Genomic DNA, 18093 nt, shown 5'->3' with positions numbered 1-18093 from the left:
CTGGTGTCCACAAGGCCTGGGTTCAATCCCCAGAGTCGCACACACCAAGAATAGCAAGAGACAAAACAAGATGCAGGGAGCTGGGGTAAGTAGAGACTAGCACACAGGAGGCACTGGGTTACAGGCCCAGCAGCAGAGATGCTGGGTGGGAAGAGGAGGCTCAAAGATCTGAAGTTCAAGGCCAGCCTTAAAATAAGGAAGGAGTTAAAAAAAAACAAACAAACACAAAGGCATTGCCCTTGTTTGTAGCTTTATTAAAAGTCCTTTTACTTCCTAAACCATGATTACAAGAAAAGAATACTTCATTTACGTGTAACACTGTCTTCATGGACGTACCGTGGTCGCAGAGTGGAGCTGAGCATAGAAAAGAGAGCAGGGACCAGCGTCTGACCCTGCTGTCCCCGAGGCAGAGAGAAGCAGTGGCAGAGACAGACAGGGGCTTGTATGAGGAGCTCTGTGCTTTGGGATCGCAGAGAATGCTTCCAGAGGCACCAGCAGCTCTATCCACGTGCAGACTCCATCCTGACATCCACCCACCAGCCCGCCTGTCACTCAGTTATCACCCATCCACACACTCGTCCGTCTGTCTGTCTGTCATCACTCGTCTATATCCAGCCTCTACCCAGACACTCATCCCTCCACCCATCCATCCTATTTCTCATGCCAACCAAGCCTCTATGCCTTAGACAAACCCCTCTAAAAACCCAAGCCAACTAAGATTCCGTCAAACCAAGAGACCTACTTGTCTAGAACCCAGCGCTTTCCTTAGTTCACCAGCCTCAACTCTGCCCTGCCGAGGTTTGGCTCCAAAGCCCTGTGGGTACAGCTGTGACCTGGAGAAGACCGCTCCCCAGCACAGGCACATTTAGAAGTCGCTTCCTTTCTTCTTTACGAAGAAAAGGAACTAGGAAAGACAAAAACATGCTGAGATTCTGGGGTGCAGAAAAACAAAACAAAACAACCAAAAAAAAAAAAACACTAAAAGAAAAGTGCAACCTGCCTGTGCCCCCAACACACTCACTCTAGAGCCTGTGCCCCATCACCAACAGGCACTCTAGAGCTTTAAGAACGAACACACACACACACACACACACACACACACACACACACACACACACAGAACTACTCATCTGGCCGTTGGGTTTCAGTGAAGCCTGTGACTTTAAGCTACTTCTGGGTGTGTTTTGAGGCCAGCCAGCACCTAATCAGGACCACATGGGCTGTGGAATGCGCCTGTACTTGGTCAGTATCACATCCTCTGTTTACTCTCCTTGGAGGAGAGCAGTTCTGGGTTCCAAGCTGGGAGACACTCTGAAATGGCCTTTTTTTTTTCTTTCCTCTGTAGTTCTGAAAGCTTTTCTAGGAACACTCTTGTGTCCTGAGCTCTCCCTGTGGGGAATGGGTAAGTCTCTATCATTTCTCCTTCTAAGATGGTCATTTCCAGGCCACAGGGCCCACCAGGACCTCAACTGCAGGATGCTGAGAGGCCCCAACTTGAATGTGGGGGGGGGGGGGAGTGGGTGACAGATCTTGAAAAGACAAATGAAAGCACTGCTTCCGACCTGAGGGGAGAACGCTCAAGAGTGTCTTTCAATCACACGAGATTCCCCTGGCCCCCAAGAAAACTGTCTGGGGGTGGAGGGCGGTGGACAGAACCCTATTATACACTAGACAATGACATGAGGCGACAAAGGGCATTAAGCAGGCCTGGTGGAGACTTGTAGTGAAGTCAGGACAAGGAGACTCTAACATTCCAGTGACATTCGAATTTAGCAACTCAAATTCTGACCCCTCCCTTCCCCTAACAATGACTCAAAAATACAGCATTTTCCCTTCTTGCCCCCACTCCTCCCATAATTGCCGGCTGATTGTTCTCCATGTTCTCCATAAGAAACCCACACCCGGGTGTCAGCAACTGGCGCCAACTGGGCGGAGAACGTAGCTTGGCTTTTTGGCTTTGAATGTGGCTTTGAACTCGGGGTGCTGGGAAAGGGCTGTAGAGCTGAGTCTGGCAGATGTCAGGACTCCCCCAGAGAGGAAGGCTGAGAAAGTGCAGGGCAGAAAGGGGGCAGGATGAGGGGAGGCGGTCTGCTGTGTGGCTGTGTGGCTGGGGTCCTTGGGGAGTCATTGGCCTCTCGCGGTATTTACTCTTCGGCTGAGGATGATGCTGGACTCTCGTAGTCTGACATGGGAGCAAACTGTAACGAGAGGCAGAATTCTTTCTTGGAATCCTTTCAAATCCCTCTGAGGAGAAGGTTTGCTGTGGATGCAGAGGGAGGGAGGGTGGTCCTTCCTTCCAAGGCACCACATACAGCAATGTATTGTCGCCTTGTCCTTGCCGAGAAGGCATGGGAAGGAATCCAAGTGGAGACTAGGGACAGAAAGGGACTTCTTCACTGATCCCTGCACCAGGTCTCGAACTCAACCCAGCTGGAGGAGGATCACAGTATGACCAAATATACTTACCTTGAAAAACAAACCAAACACCAAATATTGTTTTAGGCAACCAAATATTAATGCAGAGGGTTCAAGAAAGAATGCTGGTCCCACTGCTAAGTTATACCCTGGCCTCTCACTGGGGGATTCTAGGCGGGGTTTCTACCCTGAGCCCCAGCCCCAGCCCCTCATGGGAAGATTCTTGGCTCTACCCTGAGCCCCAGCCCTGTTTCTTTACATTTTGAGGTAAGTCTTACTTAGTTGCTGGGGCTGGCCTTAAACTCAGCTCTGTAGCCCTGGCTGGACTGGGATCTACCTACCTTCTACCTTAGTCTCCCCAATTCTGGGATGGCAGGTGCCCATCACCTACCGCTCAGCTCTGAGTCCCGCCCTCGCGCGCAGGGATCTGGACTCACCGAGCACTGGATGTTCATGCGTGAGTACAGCATGGAGGCGATCTCGCTCTGCCCTGCATCGAGGGCCACCATCAGTGCAGTGCTCCCATCCTGCAAAGCACCCACAACTATAAAGATGCCCTGTGTGCAGCCCACCCTCCCTGGGCAGCACCTGGGTGGGGACTCACTCGGTCAGTGAGTGAGATGTCGCAGTTGGGCACAGCCAGCAGGAGCCTGGTGATCTCCTTGTGTCCGTGCTCACAGGCACACATTAGGGCCGTGGAGCCATCCTCATCCTGCGTGTTGACATCCACCTCGCAGGCCAACAGAGCTTTCACCACATCCACCCGTCCGTGGCTCACTGCCAGCATCAGGGCCGTCTGTCCAGCCTGAGGCCACAGAACAGGGCTACAGTATAGAGGCCAGTGACATCACACCCCTGCTCCTGACCATCCCATGGCTCCCGAGTGCTCTGACACTGACTGGGTGCACACGCTGGGCCCTCCATCTCCTGGTTGTCTTCCTCAGAAGGGCTCTCTTGGTTCTACCCACCTGTATGGCCACCTACCATGAGCCTCCAACTCACAGGTGTAAAATTAAGCAAAAATTTAATCAAACTAGCTAGGTGGTGGTGCTGCACATCTTTAATCCCAGCACTCAGGAGGCAGGGGCAGGTGGATCTCTGTGAGTTTGAGGCCAGCCTGGTCTACAGAGTTAGTTCCAAGGTAGCCAGGATTACACACAGGGACCCTGTCTCAAAAACCCAAAAATTAAAAAAACAAAAACAAAAAAACAAAAAACACACACATACACACACACATACACAGACCCCACAAAAAAAAAACCCACGACTTAACCATTAAATAAAGAAGAAACAAAAACACATCCAACTAAGATTTGTCTATTTTTTTCTGTTTACTAGTTACATCCAAAGAAACAATTAAAAATTGATGCTCACCAGGCAGTGGTGGTGCACACCTTTAATCCCAGCACTCAGGAGGCAGAGGTAGGCGGATCTCTGTAAGTTCGAGGCCAGCCTGGTCTACAGAGTGAGTTCTAGCACAGCCAGGGCTACACAGAGAAACCCTGTTTCGAAAAACAAAGAACAAAACAAAACGGATGCTCACCAGAGGATGAAAAGATCAAACAAACCATGTCTAGACACAACAGAACACCATTCAGTCATGAAGAGGAACATTATTCAGAATATTGATGGATGTTCAAACATGGAAAAGCTTTGAGTACAAAAATTCATCGATAGTGTTTTTTGTTTGTTTAGGGGTGTCAGAGTCTCACTGCAGAGACCCTAGGATGGGCAGGAACCTGTGGCCCTTTTGCTTAGAGGTTCCCTGAACAGCTAGGGGACTGTAACTCCATTTATAGGACATAGCCAGAGTGGGCAAGTTCAAAGCCAGCAGGGCTCTGGGAAGAGAGTCTACCCATGGGAACAGGACTTTCCTCTTTATTATCACTGTTATTTTTCATTATCTAACAGGCAGGTCTCACGTAGCCCAGGCCGGCCTGGAGCTCACTACGTTAACCCCTGATCTTACTGGCCAGTTTCCTAAGTGCTGCGGTTATAGGCATGCATCACCCCTGTAGACAGAAGGAGACTGAAGGGGACATGAGGAAGGAAAGAAAAGAGGCGGGGCCTGATGTCAAAGGGTCTCATTCCAGGTCTGTTGGGACAGTTCAGGCCAGCTTGGGAGATCCTATTTCCCAGTGAGATCCTATTTCAAATCAACACATAAGAAGAGGGCTGTGAGCTGGAGTGGCTCCGTGGTTAAAAGCACCAATTGTTCTTGCAGAGGTTTGGTTCCCTGCAGCTACACGGATGCTCACAACCACCCGTAGCTCCAGGCACAAACATGGTACACATACAAGCAGGCAAAACGCACCGAATGTGCTGCTTGCCTTTAATCCCAGCACTCCGGAGAGTTCTGGGCCAGTCTGGGGTATACAGTTAGATACTGTCTCAAACAGGGAGGTGGAAATACATTGTTGCAAAGCAGGTAAAGTGCTTGCCTTGCAAACACAAGCAGCTGAGTTCCATCAGAAAGAACCTGTGCACAATCAGGTCCATGTGCAACTTGTGATCTCAGCACCTGGGAGGCAGAGGCTGGAGGATCCTAGATAGCCAGTCTAGGGGAATTGGTGAATCCTAGATTTAGTGAGAGACATCTTAAAATGCACGGTCCTCTGGTGTGCAATTGCACGTGCACGTGCACACACACACACACACACAGAGATGCATCATATGCATGCTATCCAGAGCTCGCTCTAACACCGAATCACTCAGGTTTGAACATCAGCTCCTCGCCTGAAGAGCCAATACTGCTTCTGAGTCTCAGAGTGATGACTGTTTCCATGGACACAGAATGTCATCATGACCTGACTTGGCCCAGTCTGGAATTAATAAAGTAGGTCTAGGAGCAGGTGAGAGGACTCAGTGGGTAAGACGCTTGTCACCAAGCCTGATAACCCGAATTTCATCCTGGGACTCACACGGCAGTAGGAGTGAAGTGAGTCTCAAAATGTGTCCTCTGGCACCCGTAAGTGCACCACAGCACAAGGTCCCCATCCCTAGTAAATCCATAAGGCACACTGCGGCCCATACCTGGCTGGCTTTGGCGTTCACATTCCCAAGCCGGAAGAGCTGAAGGATGGTCTCCATGTCATCCTGGGTCTTCAGGGTGGCCAGAGCAGTGAGCATGATGGGGCTGTAGCCAGCACGGTTCAGCTTGTCCACCTGGCAGACACCTGTGTGGGGAGGGTGGGGATGGAGTGTGAGTCTCGCCATCAGCACTAAAGGCTGGCCGACCCCAGTGAGCGCTCTGTCTAGGCACAGCCAACAGGTTTCTGTATACGTGTATGTGCTTGTGGAGAGCTGGATGCTTTCTTCAGGAGCCAGGCACCTGCGTTTGTGTTTTGTTTGGTTTGCTTATTTTATTTTATTTTTTAAAGGTTTTATTTATTTATTAAATATAGTGTTCTGCAAGAAGATGGCACCAGATCCCATTATAGATGGTTGTGAACCACCATGTGGTTGCTGGGAATTGAACTCAGGACCTCTGGAAGAACAGCCAGTGCTCTTAACCTCTGAGCCATCCATCCAGCCCAGATCATTTTTTTTTTAATTTTAGTTTTCGTTTTTCTCTGTAGCTTTGGAGCCTGTTCTGTAGACCAGGCTGGCCTCGAACTCTGCTTATTTTATTTTTAATATTTAAAAAAATATTATTTAGAGCTGGGTGTGAAGGTGACACCTTTAGTCCCAGCATTTGGGAGGCAGAGGCAGGTGGATCCCTGAGTTCGAGGCCAGCCTGGTCTACAAAGTAAATTGTAGGACAGCCAGGACTACACAGAAAAACTCTGTGTTGAAAAGCAAACAAACAAAAATACATATCTTGTTTTAAAAGAGATTTATGTTTTAGCTTCTGGTGTATGTGTGCACACGAGAGTACTAGTGCCCCAGTGATCCTGAAGAGGATGCTTTAGATAGAATTATACAGCTCTGAGCTGTCTGATGTGGGTCCTCTGTGAGCGTAGTGCCCACTTTTAACCACTGGACCATCTCTGCAGCTCCCTAAACTATATTTTTATATCTGTTTAGGCAGTGGAATCGGGGTATCTGCCACGGCGTCGTGGAGGTCAGAGGACAGCTTGCAGCGGCTGGTCTCCCTCCACCTTAGAGATCTGGGGATAGAACTCAGGTTTTCAGGCTTGGCAGCAAATGTCCTGACCCACTGAACCATCTTGACATGCCTACCTTCTTAAAAGCTTTGTGTGTGTGTGTGTGTGTGTGTGTGTGGTCTGCACGTGCACACACGGAGGCCCTCGATCGCTCTCCACCTCACTGCGGAGGTGAGGTCCATCACTGGGTTGTAGCTGGTGGCCAGCGAGCTCCAGGACTCTCCTGACTCCGCCTCTCACTCCACAGAGCTAGGGTTATAGAAACATGCCTCCACGCTTAAGAGTTTTTGTAAAACTTGGATGTTGGGGACCTGAACTAAGGTCACGGTGGCAGGAAAAGCACTGTATTCATGGGGTCATCTCCCAGCCATTCTTTCTCTTAAGGTAGCGTCTTTGTCCTAGGGCTTGCCAAGCAGGCAGGGGTCCCCGTCTGTCTCCCCAGCGAGCGCTGAAGGCACAGCACCTACTGCTGCACACAGCTTTTCTGCACAGCTCGCCCTTTACAACTAAACCTCCTCCACAGCCCCGACTGCTTTCTGTTCCCAAATGGGGAGTCCCATCCACTATAGTCACACTGTTACCCTAGTAGATGAGGGGGTCCCATCCACTGTAGTCACACTGTTACCCTAGTAGATGAGGGAGTCCCATCCACTGTAGTCACACTGTTACCCTAGTAGATGAGGGAGTCCCATCCACTATAGTCACACTGTTACCCTAGTAGATGAAGGGGTCCCATCCACTATAGTCACACTTTTACCCTAGTAGATGAGGGAGTCCCATCCACTATAGTCACACTGTTACCCTAGTAGATGAGGGAGTCCCATCCACTATAGTCACACTGTTACCCTAGTAGATGAGGGGATCCCATCCACTATAGTCACACTGTTACCCTAGTAGATGAGGGGGTCCCATCCACTATAGTCACACTGTTACCCTAGTAGATGAGGGGGTCCCATCCACTATAGTCACACTGTTACCCTAGTAGATGAGGGGGTCCCATCCACTATAGTCACACTGTTACCCTAGTAGATGAGGGGGTCCCATCCACTGTAGTCACACTGTTACCCTAGTAGATGAGGGGGTCCCAGCAGGTGGAGATGGTGCCTCCTCTCCCACACCTGGGTGCCTGGCTGATGTCACCTATACAGTTAGGGCTGAGAATAGGAGCAGCGGTTCCCCTGGGAATCTGGAATTGCCATTCAGCCTTCCAACAGGTCTATGCCTTGAGCATCAGACCATGGCTCTTGCCTCCCTCATAGATTGGAAGGTTTTGCCTTCTCCATCAGACCAGGGAAGACAGGTTTCTTCCTGCCTGACTGAATATCATGGTACAGTCCAGAGGCCACAGCCTTCCTCTCACAAGGGCTTTGGAAACAGTGTGTCCATCACATAGGTACCATTTGGCGATGTAACATCAAGACCAAATTCATTATACAGCTAACAGAGTCTTCCCAGCACACAGCAAGGGCCTAGCCTGCTCTACCAGACTGGATGGGCTACATTCCTTCATGAGATGGGGAGGGCAAAGCTTCCTTCATCATTCCATGAGGGCACATTCCCCCTCTATCCAACTTAAGAAGGTGGTATTGCCTCCATCAGATCAACAGAGTGGAAGCTTCCTCAGAGAGAGAAAGCACAGGGCCTCCCCCATCAGACTGTACAGGGAGCAGTAACTTCAGACTGGGAAAGCAGCAACTCTTTTCCCGAGCTCAGGAAGACATGCCTCCCCCGTTAGCCCATCAGGCTGGCCCGACACGGAGGCTTACCGCTGTCCAGCAACTGCCGCACCACGGGGAAGTTGGCGTGGGACACGGAGTAGTGCAGCGCGGTGTTACCGTTGCTGTCGGCAATGTTGACCACATAGTCCAGCAGCCGGGCAGACATGGCCCTGAAGGTGACCAGATGTCGCCGTACAAGTTCAGGGTGTGCGTCACTGCGGCAGGCCAGGCGCAGCCATTCCTGAAGTACTGTGGTATAGGCTACTTTCTGGATAGAGACAGCAGGAGTGGGGAATGAGGACAGGGACACCCCATCCTACAGCAAAAACAGAGGTGCCCTCATCTGGGCAAGGTAGTACATGTGTGATTCCAGCCCCTGGGAGCCCAAGGAAGGAAAATCTAGAGTCCAAGGCCAAACCGGGCTACATACTGAGAACTTCTCTGAAAATAAACACAGGAAGCAGAGGCAGGAGGATTTCAATGAGTTCGAGGCTAGTCTGATCTGCATAGCAGTTCAGGCTAGCCTGGGCTCTACAGTGAGACCCTGTCTCAAGAAACAAACTAGTCCAGTGCTAGGTGCTGGTCTGGAATTCTAGCACTTGGGAGATGAAGGCAGGAGGAGCAGGAGTTCAGGGTCATCTTTAGCCACAAATGTAGGTCAAGGCCAGCGTTGGCTACAGGGGACATCATGAAAATAAACAAAGTAATGGCTATCACCAGCTACAGCGGCAGCGCTGACCCTGGGGTGCATAGGACCCAGGAATCATAGCATTGAGACACTGACAGACACGGCGCCTACAGCGAACATGGAATCTCCCAAACATCCCCAAAACAAGACCTGAAGCCAGGCTGGTCCCCAGGCAATGGGGACCCTGGCACCAACATCAGGACTCAAGCCCTACCCACCACTAGTGACACCCTTGATGACTGGGTCCTCACTAAGTGAGTGCAGAGACCTTGAGAGTGGGGAGGTGTGGCGTGAAGGTGGAGGGGCACCCTTAGGCCCAGGGATCCTCCATACCAGTTCTCGCTCAGTGAGGGCATTGGGGTTCTCCAGGTATTTCTCCAGGGCCAAACAGGCTGATATGAGGTCAGGGCTCAGCTCCATCCTGTCAGGAACAGATAAGGTTGGGCTTACATTATTTTACTTTCTAAAAATGTATTTATTATTTGGCTTTAGCTTTTTATTTACTTTTTTCCCTCCAAGACAGGGTTTCTCTGTGTAGCCCTGGCTGTTCTGGAACTCACAGAGATCCACCTGCCTCTGCCTTATGAGTGCTGGGACAAAGGCGCCACTACTACCTGGCATTTTTTTTTTGTTGTTGTTGTTTCTTTTCTTTTCTTTCTAATATGCATTGGTATTTTGCCTGCAATACATGACTGTGTAAGGGTGCTGGATTCTCTGGAACTGGAGTTACAAACAGCCATGAGCTGCCATGTGGGTGCTGGGAATTGAACCTGGATCCTCTGGAAGGGCAGCCAGTGCTCTTAACAACTGAGCCATCTCTCCAGCCCCCATTATTACTTTTTAAAAGATGAATTAATTTTTGCTCAGACCTGAAAATACACATACAAGTAGCATTATACAGAGTGAACAGAGTTTATCTAGGACTATGTATGTTTACACACACACACACACACACACACACACACACACACGTAGTAACAATAAAAAAATCTGAAAGAGTGGGATGGGTATGGGAGGTTTAGAAGGAGAAAAGTGAAGGGGAAAATGTTATTATCAGATTATAATCTCAAAAAAGACTTATCCATCTTTATTTTATGTGTGTGGGTGTTTTGCCTGCATGTATGTATATCTGTGTATCATGTGTCCAAACAGGCCAGAAGAGGCTGTTGGATTCTCTGGAACTGTAGTTACAGATGGTTGTGACCTGTCACACTGTAACAGTTTCCTCTGAGATTAAAACAGCCCATCCTGCACAAAGCTCCTTGAACAAGAGGGTAAACAACTCAAAATAGTCCTGGAAAGTCCCCGAAACTGACCCTGCCAAAATAAGCAATAAAAGCAGAGGGTTCCCCTAGATGTGTGGTTCTCAACCTGCGGGTCATGACCCCCTTTCACAGAGATCGCCTAAGACCACCAGAAAACAGAGATATTTATGTTATGATTCATAACAATAGCAAAATTACAGTTACGAAGTAACAACTGGGGGTCACCACAATATGAAGAACTGTATTAAAGGGTCACAGCATTAGGAAGCTTGAGAACCGCTGCCTCAGAGGAAAGGAGGCTGACCTGCAAAGACTGAGACCCAACCAGCTTCCTGGAAGAAGCAGAAACCAGCCCAGCTGCCAGGCAAGGTTAGGCCACCTGGGCAGGGCACCTGGAAAGGACGCTCTCCAACCTGTGCAGCTGCCTGCTGGCTGTGCAGTGTGCTCCAGGTTCCCAGCTGTGTGAGCTGTGACTCCTGCTGGGGTGGGCCTTGGTGATGCAGCTGGCTTGGAACTATTTCTGCTGCTGTTAAGTAACCCCTCACCCATGTTCCTGTAAGCAAACCCCAATAAAACTCATTGGCGCATGAAGTTGGACTTTGGTGGTATTTGTACTTTAGTCTGTCATGGGCTCCTCATCCGGAGTGAGCAGATGAGTGTGTTGTGTCTCCTCAGGAAAAGCTTTGTCATAACACATGTGGGTGCTAAGAATTGAACCCAGGTCCAGTGGAAGAGCAGCTAGTATTTTAAATGGAGAGGTGCCATTCCAGCCCTCGCCCCACTTTTCGAGACATGGTCTCATGTGTCCCAGGCTAGCTTCAAACTCAATAGGGCAGGTTCATTGCCAGGGCTGGTGGACTTGATTGGGAATCCCAGCTACTTGGAGGTGAAGGCAAGATTGCAGGTTCAAGGCCAGCCTGGCTTACAGTGAGCTGAAGGCTAGTTTGGGCAACCTAGCAACTCTACATAAGAAGTATGAGGAGCGGGGTAGAGATGTGGTTCGGCTATTAGACTTGCCCTGGCACGGGGCCCTGGGGTCCAGTCCGGCACCCCATACTAGGCTTGATTACATATGTCTATGATCTTAACACTCAGGAAACGGAGGCAGTAGGGCTGCAAATTCAAGGTATCCTGGGCTACAGAGTGAGTTCAAGGTTAGCTTGGGCAACTTAATTTTGAGACCTTATCTCAAAATAAAAAGGGAGGGGGTAGGAAGATGGGTCAGCAGGAAAGGACCTGCAGTGTAGGTGTGAGGGCAGGAATCCACATTCCCGGAAGCCACAGAAAGGCCAGGTGGGTATGGCAGGCAGTGGCAACCCCAGCACATGGGTGGAAGACAGGTGATCTGCAGAACATGCTAGCCAGACTGGGCTGCAGTCAGCTGGGTCAGGAAGGGACTCTGGCTCGGCAGAGAAGGTGTGGAGCGGTGGAAAAAGAAAGACTGAGCACCAGTCCTGGGTGTGTACACATGGACACATACGTGTGCATATATATCTATACAAACACATGCATCCACACCATACACACAGACACAAAACACACGGTCTCAATAGCACACACATGCAATACAGTACACACACACACACACACACACAAAAAAAAAAACCCTAAAAAACAGAAAAATAAACAACACTGACCCTCAGCCTTCACATGCACATGTCCCCCACATGCGTCCACAAACACGTGTTGACACGTACACATGAGGCAGAGCTCTGAGTTTGAGGCTAGCCTGGTCTGCTTAGTGAGTCCCAGGCCAGCCAAGGCTACATAGTGAGACCCTGTCTCAAAAAGAAAACTTTCAGACACACTCAGAAGCATGGCTTCCTGGATTCCAGGCAGCAGCAAATCACCAACCCTTCACCCTGTCCAACGCCATCCAGCCCAGAGAACTGACCGAATTTCCTCCTCGGAGTTGGATTCTGATGCCGCCTCAGCTGCGGGCACACGCTGAGCTTCCCGGGGCAGTTGGCTCTCTTCCAGACTGGCCTTGGCTGCTGCAGTCCCGGGAGGCCTGAGCTGAGAGCATTCAGCTGTGCTCGCAGCCCTTGCTGGTGGCTCTGGGGCTTCGTTCTCTGTGCTCTCGTGCTCCGAGTTCTCCGCTGTGCTGGAGTCTTCTGAGGACGACTCGTAACTAAGGAACGACGGGAAAGGACACTAATGGGAATGGGTGTAGGAGGGACCAGTATGACCTCCCTGGGCCTTGGTTCTCCACATTTTCCATCAGGATGGTCCCAGTGCAAGTCACACGCTAGGCAAGCAGGTGCCTGGAGTCCATGCTCCTGCCCCTCACTGGGGAACCGGCATGCCTGTGGCCCCCGTTTCTAACCACGTCACACCAGAACTGTCACTCAGCCGCCACTTCAGACCTGGAGTGCCATACCGGGGCTCTAATCTGATCAGGCCCTTTGGGGTGCACTGGACCCACACAGACGCCAGAGCCACTGAATGGGTCCCAATCAGGTGCAAATATTCCTTTGCCTCAGTTTCCTTACTCTATACGCTTATGCTTTGATTTGAGGGATTAGCAGTGAGGGGCCGAGCTGGGACTGGCTCTCAGCAGCAGGACAAACAGGCCTCCTGTCCCCAGTCTTCAGGGTCACAGTATGAAGGACTTAGGGGAGCCAATGGGGGCTGGAGATCACTCACCCGCCATTGACCCCCACAAACTGGAGGTTCCTCTGATGGGCTCCGGGATCTGCAGGGTCCTCTTTCCTCTTCATGGTAGACTGCCCTCCTACAGAGACTCTGTCTAAGAGACCACGTAACATGAGTGCCCCTTGATTCCTAGTCCACTCTGGCCCGTCTCCCTCGCCAATGTCTATTCACCTGCTCCCTCAGACACTTGTGTCTCCTGGGAGGCTGCTGGCCTTGTGGGCTCCCTGTCAGTGGTGTCCGGGGCAGCTGCCTGGTCAGGATTCTCGGACTGTTTCGTGGGCGCTGCAGCAGGGTGTACAGCGGAGGAGGAAGGCTCTGCAGGAGACTGTGGGACACCTGGGATGAAAAGAGATGTGGACCAGACGGAGATCAAAAAATAAAATAGGCCTAGTGTGGTGCTCCAGTGTTGCTGTAGGGTAGAGGTGGGAGGATTAGCCTGGGCTACAGAGCGAGACCTTGTCTCTGAAATGTGCAAAGCTGGTCTCGATGGTAGAGCACTTGCCTAGCCTGTCCCAAGCCCTGAGATCCATCCCCAGCACCACCTAAAACAGGCATGGTGGTGTATATCTGCAATCCCAGCACCCAGAAGGCAGAAGCAGGTGGATCTCTGTGAGTTTGAGGCCAGTCTGGTCTACAGAGTGAGCTCCAGGTCAGCCAGGGCTGCACAGTGTGACCCTGTCTCAAACAAACGAAACAGAAAAGCAAGAATGCCGTGGGACAATGGTTTCACCCTGGAAAGACGGGCAACACAAGAACGCACACAAAGGGAAGGGAGGAGCAGATGGGGCAGGACTGACTGGAAGCGTGGGACCTGAGCTCATCCCAAGAATCTCCCAGATAAGCAGTGCACACTCAAACTTGTCATCGGTCACCCCAGAGCTGGAGTTGACCGCTTCCAGCCTAGCTTTCTGGTAAATTCCAGGCCTGTGGGTGACCCCGCCTGGCTCGGAGGTGTCCTCTGACGCCCACGGCACACCCAGCAAGGAGCCCAACAGTCATGATGGCTCTGCACCATACAGCCGGAGCACGCTGGACAATTCTCACATCAAAGCTTCCAGCCCAGGAAGGGCTCTGCTCATAGAGGAAAGAAACTGAGGCACAGTGAGTTGTTGAAACCATTGTCAGCCAACAGCCCGCCAAAGATAGAGATCTTGGAGACCTCACAGCCCTGGCTTCAGACTCAAATCTCTCACACTCTATGTCACCCTGAGTATTTTCTAAAGAAAAAGAAATCCAGTTGTGGTCAAGAGCAGAGATTCAAACTTCACACCGAGGAGCTGTGTGACCCGGGCAAGTGTCTTAACATCTCTGCCTCCTCCCACAAAAAACACCTTTTAACTCACTTTAACTCATGGCATGACTACATAGCCCAGGCTGGCCTAGATTTTGCAGCAATTTTTCTGTCTCCATCACCCAAGTGCAGGGATCACAGGCATGCTCCCCGTCTCATGTTTCCCTTCCTTATCTCATGTGTGCGTGTGCGTGTGTGTGCGCGCGCGCGTGTGTGAGAGAGAGACTGCACCTGTGTGAGTGTCTGTGCGATTGTGTGTGTAGCTGTGACTGTGTGGGTATGAGTGTGTGTGTACAGTTGCCACAGCACGCACGAAGGTCATAGGAGAGCCTCTGGCGAGGTCGTCATGACATCCCCATCTGTCTTGTAGTGAGACAGGGTCTCCTGCTGCTCACTGTGTGCCAGACTGGCTGGCCTGAAGGCCTCCAAACTCTCTTGTCCCTGCGCCCTCCCTTCCTGTAGGAGCGCTGGGGTCATGAGACACTCCGTCCACCTTTACCAGGCTGCTCCCCCCAGATTCACTCAGATCCTCACAGATCCTAGCAAACATTTCACCTAGAGCTGCCTCCTTAAGCCCTTCGCCATTACTCTTTAAAGAACACACACAGTTGCATCCCCTCCCTAAGCTATGTGAGGGACAGACTGTCTTAATCTAACTTAAACATGTGTGAGTTTGGCCACCAGGAAAATGGGACCGGAGCCATTAGAAAAATTTAAAAATGCGGAGCGGTGGTGGCACATGCCTTTAATCCCAGCACTCAGGAGGCAGAGACAGGAGGATCTCTGTGAGTTCGAGGTCAGCCTGGTCTACAGGGTGAGTTCCAGGACAGGCTCTAAAGTTAAAGAGAAACCTGTCTCGAAAAAACAAAACAAAACAAAAAAACACCCCATTTTAAAATTTGGGACCTGGACATAGCTTAGTAGTAATTCTACTAATAATTACTACATAGCTAGTAGTAATTCTAGGATTGCCTAGAATCCCGCAGTGAGGGGCTGGGGCGTGGCTCAGGGGTAGAGCCCCTGCCTAGAATCCCCCTGTGAGGGGCTGGGGCGTGGCTTGGTGGTAGAATACTTGTCTAGCACGTGACGGCCTGGATTATGATCTCAGTGCCACAATCAGCACAATCAATCTACCAATCAGATCAAACCCCACTCGCCAAAAATCTCCTTTGGAGAAGATAAAGTCCAGAAGGTCGGGTGTGGCTGTGTGCGGCTCTAATTCCAGCACAGGAGAGGGAAAGACAGGAGGATCTCTGTGATTTATGCCAGGCTGGTCTACAGAGCAAGCACTCAGGCTCCCGTAGACAGCACACACATAAGAGGGTATGTTTTACTCCATGTATCATTTATTCTAGGTTTTAAAGATTTTTTTTAGTGTGTGTGTGTGTGTATGTATGTTTTACCTGCATGTATGTCTGTACATCATATACACGCCTGGTGCCTGCATGAAAGAGAATATCTACCATATTCTTTGGGACTGGAGTTACAGATGGTGTGAGCCACCATGTGGGCGCAGGGAACTGAACCTGGGTCCTCTGGAAGAGCAGGCAGTGCTCTAACCACTGAGCCACCTCACCAGCTCTTTTTTTTTCTTTTTCTTTTTTGGACAGGGTCTGGTTGTGTAGCCTTGGCTTGCCTAGAACACAGTATGTAGAACAGGTGAATGTCCTGCCTCTGCCTCCTGAGCACTGAGGTCAAGGTGTGTGCCACCACACCGACACGGGTGACTTCTTGGGCTCAGTCTCCACGAACGCACATTAGTCCAGCTTCAAGTGTGATTTCCACTCCCCCAGCTGCCTGTGCTCCTCACACCCTGTGGTAGCTTTGCCGTCCCTGAGGCACTGCCTTCCTGCTGCGGGCACAGCCTCGTGGAAGGTCAGAGTGTCAGAGCTCTTTAAGAGTATACATATTTTTTAAAATCTAATATTTTGTTTTATGTCACTATGTTACCCTGACTGGCCTGAAACACCATATATAGACCAGGCTGGCCTCAAACTCAAAGTGACTGCTTGGTTTCCCAAGTGCTACGAGTAAAAGAGCCACCACCACTAATTTTTTTTTTTTTAACATAAGCAATTCACTGCTTCCTGAAGTTCCTGGGTGCTACTTAGGTTCTGCACGGAGCTTAAGTGTTTTTCCTCCACAAGCTGAGTACAGACAAGACAGGGTGGGGTGAGACACTTGGCTACAAATCTGTCCAAAAGGAGTATAGTCCAGGGTGTGGTGACCCGAGCTGACACCAGGACTGGATCCACACCGAGCCAGGGCCAGTGCTGGGGTGTGTCAAACTCTCATTTATTTATTGATGTTTTGTGGTACTGGGGAAGGAACCCCAGGTTTGTGTCCACTACTGTAGTTTTTTTTTTTTTTTGGTCTGGCGCTGAGGCCCGATTGCAGGACTTTGCTTTTGCTGGGCACGTGCTGTACCATGAGCTAAACCCCAAGCCCTACTGCAGTCATCTTGACCGAGCCGCAGCTCCGCTGGCACACTGTCTTTTTTAAGGCAGGGCCTCATGTGGCCCGGGCTGAACAACTCTACCAAGTTCTGGGATAAAACCTGGGACTCCCTGTATTCTAAGCCTGGACTCTAGGAACTGAGCTGCATCCTCAGGAGGCTCTTTCTGTTGTCGCTTGGGGTGGGTCTCTCTCTATCACCTCCCGAGTGCTGGGATAACACACATATACCACCATGCTTGGTTTAAAGCTCCTGATCTAACTGCTGGGACTGGGGGTGGGGCAGAGGCTGTGGGTAGGGGAACCTGCCTGAAGGAAGAATGTGATCCCAGGGTTCCCGTGGTGAGATGGGAGGCCGAGAGAAGGGGCCCTTGGAAGCCTCTGGGTTAGCCTGGGTACCTAGCAGTGAACAAGAGAGAAACCTTGCTTCAAACAAAGTGAGGACTGGTGTCTGACCTCCACGCACCTTCTGTGGCAACATGTTGGCCTCCCCAAAGTGTCCTACACCTTAATAAAAACAGGAACAACAAACCTTAGATATAGCCTGGTGTGCTGCCTTGTCCCCATAAGCCCAGGCACTAGGGTTGGGGACTGAGGGCAGAGGGGCATGAGTTTGAAGCCAACCCATATATATGTATATGTACCTTATATATGTGTATACGTATATGCATGTACTATATATGTGTGTAGGTGTACTATATATGTGTGTACTATATAGGTGCGTGTACTATGTGTATACCATAATTGTGTGTACTACATGTTTGCATGTGCTATGCATATGCATATATGTGTATGTACTACATATATGCAAGATCCCATGTGAAAAAAGAGAAAGAAGAAAGACAAAAGAAAAAAAAAAAACCAGGCGGATCTCTGTGAGTGGCCAGTCTGGTCTACATAGCGAGTTCCAGGACAGTCAAGGGTACAGAGAAACCCTGTTTGAAAAACAAAACAAGACAACAGTGGAAAAACACTGTTTTCCAGGGCCTACAAGAGAGCTCGCAGTAAAGGTGCATGTCCCCAAGTCTGACAGTCTAGTCTCATCTCTGGGACCCACACAGTGGAAGGAGACGGCTGACTGCTGCAAGCTGCTCTCCGACACCCTTCCCCCCGTAAATAAAAATGTAATGACTCTTAAAAATTATCTGCGTTGAGGAGAAGGCTCAGTGAACACAGCATGTGCTGTGCAAGCATGAGGGTCTGAGTTCAGATCCCACAAACCCCAGCATGACTGTATGTGTCTGCAGTCCCAGGGCCCCTACAGAGATGGGCGCACAGCCGGAGCATCCTCAGAAGCCGTAGGCCAGTTAGCAGGGCACAAAAGCAGCAAACAGAACACTTCCCCTCAAAGCAACGCCTAAGGCTGCGTTCTCACCCCCATACACAAGCTGTTCTCATACACACACACTCCTCTCCAGGCCTGCTATCCCAGCCACTTGGGGAGCTGAGCTGAGGAGCCTCACAAGTCAAAGGTCTGCCTTGGCTTGAGTAACTTCAAGGC

The 18093-nt window shown here is 50.5% G+C and overlaps 1 protein-coding gene across 2 annotated transcripts in view; it reads right to left on the bottom strand.

The window, feature by feature from the left end:
• Window positions 1-233: 233 nt before the first annotated feature.
• The window catches only part of Kank2 (KN motif and ankyrin repeat domains 2), a 30675-nt gene continuing 12815 nt past the window's right edge, over window positions 234-18093 (bottom strand). The window contains exons 4-12 of one of the 2 annotated variants that reach the window (XM_048446540.3): window positions 13019-13183; window positions 12839-12926; window positions 12087-12323; window positions 9261-9348; window positions 8288-8507; window positions 5449-5591; window positions 3020-3220; window positions 2853-2942; window positions 234-2198 (exon numbers count right to left, since the gene is read on the bottom strand). In XM_048446540.3, the coding sequence (XP_048302497.3) occupies window positions 2145-2198; window positions 2853-2942; window positions 3020-3220; window positions 5449-5591; window positions 8288-8507; window positions 9261-9348; window positions 12087-12323; window positions 12839-12926; window positions 13019-13183 (1286 nt within the window). In that variant the 3' untranslated portion in view covers window positions 234-2144. Of the gene's footprint in view, window positions 2199-2852; window positions 2943-3019; window positions 3221-5448; window positions 5592-8287; window positions 8508-9260; window positions 9349-12086; window positions 12324-12838; window positions 12942-13018; window positions 13184-18093 lie in introns of both variants that reach the window. The other variant, XM_048446539.3, reaches the window with a different exon arrangement.

The sequence above is a fragment of the Myodes glareolus genome, chromosome 4 (genome assembly GCF_982192425.1).
Source record: "Myodes glareolus chromosome 4, mMyoGla1.1, whole genome shotgun sequence".
Taxonomy (NCBI): domain Eukaryota; kingdom Metazoa; phylum Chordata; class Mammalia; order Rodentia; family Cricetidae; genus Myodes; species Myodes glareolus.
The sequence above is the reverse complement of the archived record's forward strand: the minus strand, read 5'-3'. Positions and strand labels throughout refer to the sequence as shown.